The 8,251-nt window shown below is 50.4% G+C and overlaps 1 protein-coding gene across 2 annotated transcripts; it reads left to right on the forward strand.

Annotated features, from left to right (window-relative positions):
- The first annotated feature begins 331 nt into the window (after positions 1–331).
- LOC123141033 (putative F-box/LRR-repeat protein At5g02700) lies at positions 332–2,492 on the forward strand. Of its 2 annotated transcripts, none has more exons than XM_044560280.1 (3): positions 332–1,265; positions 1,351–1,485; positions 1,588–2,492. In XM_044560280.1, exons 1-3 carry the CDS (start codon positions 378–380, stop codon positions 1,879–1,881), a joined length of 1,317 nt encoding a protein of 438 aa, XP_044416215.1. In that variant the 5' UTR covers positions 332–377; the 3' UTR covers positions 1,882–2,492. The 2 variants fall into 2 exon arrangements, with proteins under 2 accessions (XP_044416215.1, XP_044416216.1); XM_044560281.1 differs by having other exon boundaries at positions 332–1,238.
- Positions 2,493–8,251: the final 5,759 nt, after the last annotated feature.

An 8,251-nucleotide genomic window follows, 5' to 3' on the forward strand; every position in this document is an offset into this window, starting at 1 on the left:
AACTTCTGAATGAACAAATTGTTGCCTCACATATTGACATTTTATCTCGAACATTTTGTATATATTTTTAGTTCTGATTCAATTGTATTTCACAATAACATGCCAGAAAACCATGTGCTTGTCTTGGAATAACTTGTGAAGCTTTCTTTGTGCTAAAGAACATGTTCCTATTGGTTCTTTTGTTAAAGAACATATTCCTATTGGCTCTTTTGCTTAGTGTTGCACACATCAAGCGTCTGTCATAAAGAAAGAAACAACTTTAGTCTCTGGAAGGTACCATGTACATGTGTACATTCTTGAGACGACAGTTACCGAGCGCCCCATCCCCACACACCCAAACCCAGTGAGAGCGTGAGGCACGGCGCCAGTCGCCGACCATGGAGAATGAGGCGCGCGAATCCCATGGGACCGCACGGAACCGGGCACGGAGCGGCGACGGCGGCGAGGATTTCATCACCAGGCTCCCCGACGACGTCCTCGGCACCATCATCTCCCTCCTCCCCACCCAGGACGGCGGCCGCACGCCGGTTCTCTCCCGTCAATGGCGCCACCTCTGGCGCTCCGCACCTCTCAACCTCGAGATCGGCACCCGACCCCCCGACGCCGACGCCGACGGCCCCGTCCCCACCGTCCCACCCTCCGCTGTCTCCCAGATAATCTCCCAGCACCATGGCCCCGCACGCCGATTCTCCTTCCACTGCCGCGGCCACGACGACCTCTGCGCCCAGGCGGAGAGCTGGCTTCACTCCCGAGCCCTCGCCAACCTCGAGGAGCTCGACATCGCCTACGCCTGCCCGCGGCTGCTGGCATCAGTGCTCCGCTCCGCATCCACCACCATCCTGGTTGCCAAGATCAACGAGTGTAATTTCCCTGGCGAGATCGTGCCGGCCATGAGTTTCCCCAATCTCAAGAAGCTTACCCTGTTTGACACTTCCATCTCAGAGGACGTCTTCCACGCACTGCTCTCCGGCTGCCATACCTTGGAGAGCTTATACATGGCCGAAGTTTCTGGTGCTGGTCGCCTCCGTGTTAGCTCGCCAACTCTCAAGACCATTATCTTCAGTCATAGCTCCAGTGAAATGGCAGAACTGGTGATCTTGGATGCTCCTCGCCTTGTAAGGCTACTATTGCCTCGTTATTACGAAAGTGACCGTGTGATTATCAGGGTAACTAGGGCGCCTATGCTGGAGATATTGGGCCCTTTCATAGCCGCCGTCTCCAAGATCCTACTCTTTCAGGTAGCAGCAAATATCCTACTCTATCAGGTAGCAGCAACGTAATGGTGGAATCTTGCATTCGGTACTCCGACATGTAGATGATAATTTGTGTCTTCATTATTTGCATCTTCAGGGAATAAGCCCGGTCAGCTTGGCAAACTCGATGCGCACCGTCAAGGTTTTGGCTCTCAGATCTTCTGCAGATAAGTTGCATGCAGTTCTTAACATCCTCAGGTGGTTCCCCTGTTTGGAGAGGCTCCATGTCACTGTGAGTGCTCATTTTTGCTTGCTTTAAGTGTCTGATCTGATTCACATATTATAGTCTAGTTAGCAACCGCCATAACATATGCCTCTTCCTCCCTTGTCGCAGTTTCGTAAACACCATGATAGGGATCAGAAAAATGAGCCTCAGCATGAACCACCGCATCCAATCGAATGCCTTGAGACCCATCTAAAAAAAGTGGTATTTAAGCCATTCGAGGGCTATGGGAAACAGGTTGACTTTGCCAGGTTCTTTGTGTTGAGTGCAAAGGTGTTAGACAAAATTGAATTTGAAACACATAATCACTACGGCACTGAAATGGTGGGTTATGAACACAAGCTGCTACAAGTGGAAAACAGAGCCTCTCGACACGCTCGGTTTGTATTCAAGACTTCATACTGACTGAGTACCATGTCAATAAGCATATCCATGATTGGTTGGTCAGTAGCCGTCTAGCCGACCCCTTCCGACAGCCTTAGAAAGGGTTAACACCTGAAGATTGAGGTGTCTTGTGCTCATTTGGTAGATGGTGTTGATGCCTGAAGATTGCACCATCTTCCGCTGTTTGCTCTGTTTCTAGTCTGTAGTTCCAGTAACTTATTGTATTGAAGTTTGAGTTTACTGAAATGTAACTTGGTGCCATCTGTCTTGTACAAATTAGCTGCTCCCTCTGTAAAGAAATTTAAGATCTTTTAGATCACTAGCTAGTGATTTTACTCTTTCCTAGAGCAAGTATAGCATTGGATTTGGCTAAGGACCTGAAAATAATGTTGGCTTTGGCAGGGATCCTTGTGTGTACTGCTTCATGCTTGTCAACTTGTTCTCTGCATTGCTGCCAGAGAGATTTAGATTTTCTAGACATGTTCGTAGCTTGCAGAACCAGGAGGCTTTTGCTGGATCCTTGTCACGGTGGCCTGTGGGTGGAGTAGGCTTTCCCTGGGTAGTAGAAGAGATCCGAGGTCTTGAAAGTATGGTTTTGACGAGATTGACTTCATTTTTGTTGTAGGAGTGGTGAACACTTGATGGCAGTTACTGAAATTTCTTTCAGTATACTAACTACTGCAGGATGGCTGTGAATAAGAATGCTACTGTACCAAGTACGGTGGGCACAATTTTTTCTTTTCTTTTCAATACAATCTTGTACGAATGCTATTGAGTGGAGCCAAGCTCATTGCATGGCAACAGCTACTGCTCAGGTGCTCAAGGATTTATTTTAGAAACCTGGGTATTGCGTCAACATGTGCAGTTTTCAGTTAGAAGCATGACGAACGAGAGGTTCAGCTTCCTCCCAGTTTTATGTCCTACTGAAGATACTTTGCCCACCTTTTTTTTTCGAAAAGGACTTTGCCCACCTTCAAAGAGAATACTTTGCCCAATCGAAATTCATGGGGCGATGCACCTGTTCCTAAATGTGCTCTTGCTATCTCATGTGAAGAGGCCTGCAGATTTATTTATTTATTTATTGTGAAAAAAACTCAGATCTGTTATAAAAAGTTCACCAGAAATACAAAATCACCTAAACACAGAGTAAAAATTACGTCAAGGTCCCTGGATCACCGCCGCTACCAAAACGAGCCACCGACGCGCCTGTCGCCGCTCCCAAAATGGAGCCGGTCTGGCCTTATATATGGCAGCCTACGAGTCTTCGCTCATGTGTCCCTAAGGACCAACATCTCGGAATCGCAGTCGTCACTGTTGAACCATTTAATTCATCTAAAAACTTCACACCAAATTTTGCCGTCGTGTACGCACAACGAGAAACCCCAACCCCCGCACTCGAAAGTGGTGGATCTAGAGCTAGTTTGGTTGGAGTCCAGGCTTCCATGCCCGGGTAAAAGTAGCGCCCGGGCCTACAAAAGTAAAGAAGAAAAAGCCTGGCCAGGCTAGCCTGGGTTGATATATTTGGCATATGTCTTGAGTCTGGCTAGCAATCATTTGCTTTGTCAGCTTATAAATTACTGTTGGCCCATAATTTCATCCAATGGAAAGTGTAGCTAGCATCCCAGGCTAAAAATCATGCCTGGTGCTCCAGCCAGACTAATGACCATCAGTTGCCCCATGTCAGGCTTACTTAGGACATGAACCAAACAATATTCAGGCAGGTTTCAGGCAAGCTTCAGGCCAGGCAAATTTGTGCCAGGTCTTCAGCCAAACAAGCCCCTAACCCATATTGACAGATGAATTTGAGAAGCATCGAAGCCCAGAAGACTAAATCGATGAAGAAACGTTGTCATCCATCCAAGCGTCACCCTTGCGAGGACTAAAACCTTAACCTATTTACTAGTTGGAGCCGAGGCACCATGATTGTCCTCCCTGTCACTACCTGCCCGAGTGGAAGACGAACGGGAAATGAATCCACAGGCTCGTCTATGGAAATTATTGGGGATATTACCACTGGGCGTAAACCGGCCAGGAGAAGCCGGGTTAACCCCATAAGTAGTTCATCTGTATCTGAAGTCCATGAAGACAGACGGTGACGCTTTATGAAGGCCCAGGGCCCAAAGCCGGTTTAAGGCCTGTAGACATAAACCGGCGTTGATATGTAAATTTGTGTTGTAAGATAGAAGTAGCAGAGACCGAGCCGGACACGATTATGAGCCGGCCTCGGGATTCTGTAAACCGACGGGCGTCAACCCAGGTATATAAGGGAACGACCCGGCGGCGGTTCACGGACAACAACAACTCGAGGCCCAGGCAAAGCGTATTCGCTCCCTGGTCATTGAAACCCCAGCAATTCCATCACAACTAGACGTAGGTTTTTACCTTCATCGTACGGGGCCGAACTAGTATAAAAACTCTCTTGCGTTCCTTGTCCGCTTTAACCCCTTTAAGTTAACCCGTAGCGATGGCTCCACGACTAAGTCCTTTCTCTAGGACTTCTGCCGTGACAAAACCACGACAGTTGGCGCCCACCGTGGGGCTATCGCACGATGGTTTCAAGTTCTTGGAGGGCAACTTCGAAGGACTCAAGGGTTACGCTGTGGGCCGGATGACCAAGAGTCGTCGCGGCAAGCTCTACATCGACGATGCAGGCTGGGGCCCCGAGGCCGGCTCAATCGAGTACGGGTACCGGGTCCCCTTTGGCGGCATACACGTTTTCATTGGCAAGATCGGCGAACCGGGCCCTGAGCCGGACATCTGCACCGACCTCGTCGAAATGGCTCAGCGTGTGAGATCTTCCCGGGTCAAGCCTGTCATGAAGCGTGCCTTCGTGGGAGTTATCCATGGAGGGGAATCTGAGGATAAATCGGAATCTGGTGGTGAGACCGTCGTTTATTCCGGCGACGAGTCATCGACCGGAGAGACCGAGTCGTTATATCAGTTACAAGATGGCCGGATTGGGGGCTGTTCCGATGGTGACAGTATTCCGGACCCTTTCGATCTGCCAAACCGGGTTGCGATCTTCATGGCCGGTACGCAACCGGCGCTCCACTCTTCGACCGCAGCGGCGATGATTTTCGGATCGACAGCGGCAACAGCGGCCGGGGTAGGAGGCCCTGTGCGACCGCCAGCTCAGGTTCTATCTAATTTGTTTGACGTGTTGGCAACGCTGATGGCTGAGGTTAACCCAGCGGATCAGGATACACACAATGCGGAAATCGCGAAAGTGAAAGATCAGATCACCCAGGCCAAAGCCGACTTAGCAGCTGAGGATACCAGGATGGCCGCGGAGCGGGCCGCTTTGGATGCACAAGCTTACCGGATTATGCTGGATCAGAGTGCGTCGAACGAAGTCCTGAAGAGGGGGTACCGATCTCGCCTGCCGCCGGTTTACGACGCTAGAAATCTCTTTAACACCCCAGGAGCAGGGACCAGTAATCCGCCGGTGGTAAACCGGGCGGAGGCACCTGGAGCAGGGGCGCCGGTTCAGCCACGTTTGATGGATCCGCCTCGTCAGAACAACATTGTAACACCGCATGTCCCCACGCCACCGGGTCATTACTCTAACCCGATGGACAAGATTGTCGCCGCTTCACGGCTGGCGGCCATCCTGATTGAAGGCAATTCTCCGGCGGCGGTCGAGACGCGTCGGGTTAAGGAGCTTCTTTAGACAGCCTTGGTTCAACAGGAGGCTTATTCATATAGTCGCGATCGGATTCATTCCACTCCCCGTCCAAGCCGGAGTTACAGCAGGCGTATGGATGAACCGGCAGTGTCAAGCAATGCGCGAAACCGTGATCCGCCCCGTGGCAATAACCCAGCGGGTGGTGCTGGTGATGCTCAGGAGGTGGTGCACCGGGCTCGGGCACACAGAGAGGCCGAGTTAGCGGCGCAGCATGAAGCCCGTCAGCTTACTCCGGTTCGTCCAACCACATCGGTGGAACCAGGGGTTACCTCTAGTTCTTTGGGAGTGCCGTGTCTCGTCCCGGCGTTGCGCAATGTGCGCCTACCCAAGGATTTCAAGGGCCCGCGCAAGGTGCAGAATTACACCACCGATTTATCCCCTGAAACATGGGTTGAAAGCTATGAGATGGCCATGGAGGTGCTGGATGTGGATGATGCGGCATGTGCAAAATACTTCACCATGATGCTAGAAGGGACGGCCCGCACTTGGCTAAAGAGCTTACCGGCTAATTCTATCAGGTCATGGGCCGAGTTGAGAGCCCGGTTTATTCAGAATTTCAAGGATACATGTAAGCAGCCCATGTCAATTGTGGACTTAGCTGCCTGTGCCCAGGAGGAAGGAGAGTCAACAACCCATTGGGTGCGCCGGGTTTCGGAGATTTTGCATTCATCGGACCGCATCAACGCTGACACCGCAGTTTTAACATTGGAAGGCAATTGCCGGTTTGAACCCCTGAAGTTGAAGTTGGGACGGCTCAAACGTCATGGTAATGACATGGGAACCCTCATGGCTGCACTGGTGAAGTATGCCGACTCTGATAGTACCAAGGATCCCGAGTCTGACGATGATAAGACAGGAAAGGGAAAAAAGAGCGGCAACGCCAAGGGGCAGCACCACAACCCGGCGGGTCATGGAAACGGCGGCAAGCGTAAGGCGGACCACAGTTTAGACTTTGTGGATAATACTAATACACATGACAAGGGTCAGCGACGTAAGGGTAAATCGCCCCAGCGCGGTGGAGGGCCAAGTCCTAATCCGGACCGTTTGTCTTATCTGTTGAACCAGCCCTGTCCAAAGCATGGGACGAAGGAGATCCCGTCCACGCACCTCTGGAAAGACTGTTACATCATGCAAGAGTTCAAAAATTCTGATTTTTTTCGGTATGATCATGGACCAGGAGGCGGTTTGGGCCCCGGGTCTCATGGGCCGGGTTATGGTGGCGGAGATTCCGGTTCAGGCTTCCACGGTAATCAGGGTGGACATAACAATCAAAGTAATCAGGGTAACCAAGGTGGCTATAATCATCAGGGCAATCAGCAGCAGCAGTAGCAGTCGGGTTACCAGAGCAACCCGAAGCAGTTGAATAGCAGACAGTATCATGTCTTCACCGCTAGCTTGGACAAGCGCGATCAGAAACTTCATAAAAGGGCGGTGAATGCCGTTGAACCGGCGGTGCCCCATTATTTGCGCTGGTCCAAGCAGCCGATTGTGTGGAGTAGAGAAGATCATCCGTCCTGGGTTGACAATCCGGGTCATCTGGCTCTGGTGGTGGCACCTCAGGTGGGAGGTTATAAGTTCACTAAGGTACTCATGGATGGAGGGAGTAGTATCAATATCCTTTATTATGAAACTTTCCGTCGCATGGGGTTAACAGATAAAAATCTTAAACCGTCCAATACGGTGTTCCATGGTGTGGTGCCTGGTAAGTCGGCATATCCTGTTGGTAAGATAGCTCTAGAGGTGGCTTTCGGAGATGAGCATGACTCGAGATCAGAAACCTTGACCTTTGAAGTGGTGAAAATCAGAAGCCTGTATCATGCCCTATTTGGACGGCCAGCTTATGCTAAGTTTATGGCACGGCCTTGTTATGTCTATCTGCAGCTCAAGATGCCGGGTCACAAGGGAACTATAACCGTGCATGGGAGCCGCAAGATTGCTCTGGAGTGTGAAGAAGGTGATGCGGCTTATGCTGAGTCGGTTTGTGCAACAGAAGAGTTGAAGTTTTACAAGGACAATGTTGATCCGGCAGTTATGACTTTGTTGAAGAAACCAACTACAGAGCATGATCCGGCCCTGAAGTTTAAATCGGCTGATGAGACTAAGCTTGTTGACTTTGTGCCTGGCGATTCGTCCAAGCAGTTTAGCATCAGTGCTAACTTGGATCCGAAATAGGAAAGCGCGCTCATCGAGTTCATCCGTGAGAATCGGGACATCTTTGCATGGAAGCCTTCTGACATGCCAGGTGTACCGAGAGAACTCGCTGAGCACACTCTCAATGTTGATCCCAAGTATAAACCGGTCAAGCAGTTTCTTCGCCGGTTCAATGAAGAAAGACGCAAAGCTATTGGGGAAGAAGTAGCCAGGCTCTTGGCAGCTGGATTTATCGTTGAAGTATTCCATCCTGAGTGGTTGGCTAATCCGGTGCTGGTCCTTAAAAAGAACGGCACTTGGCGTATGTGTGTGGACTACACAGACCTTAACAAAGCTTGTCCAGCAGATCCTTTTGCCCTCCCTCGTATTGATCAAATTATTGATGCTACGGCGGGTTTGCGAGCGTTTGAGCTTTTTGGATGCATATTCTGGTTATCATCAGATCAAAATGGCAGTTAAGGACCAGGAGAAGACAGCCTTCATAACTCCCTTTGGAGCCTTCTGCTATGTGTCCATGCCCTTTGGGCTCAAGAGTGCCCAGGCGACTTATCAACG

This window comes from Triticum aestivum, chromosome 6D, assembly GCF_018294505.1.
Source record: "Triticum aestivum cultivar Chinese Spring chromosome 6D, IWGSC CS RefSeq v2.1, whole genome shotgun sequence".
NCBI lineage: Eukaryota > Viridiplantae > Streptophyta > Magnoliopsida > Poales > Poaceae > Triticum > Triticum aestivum.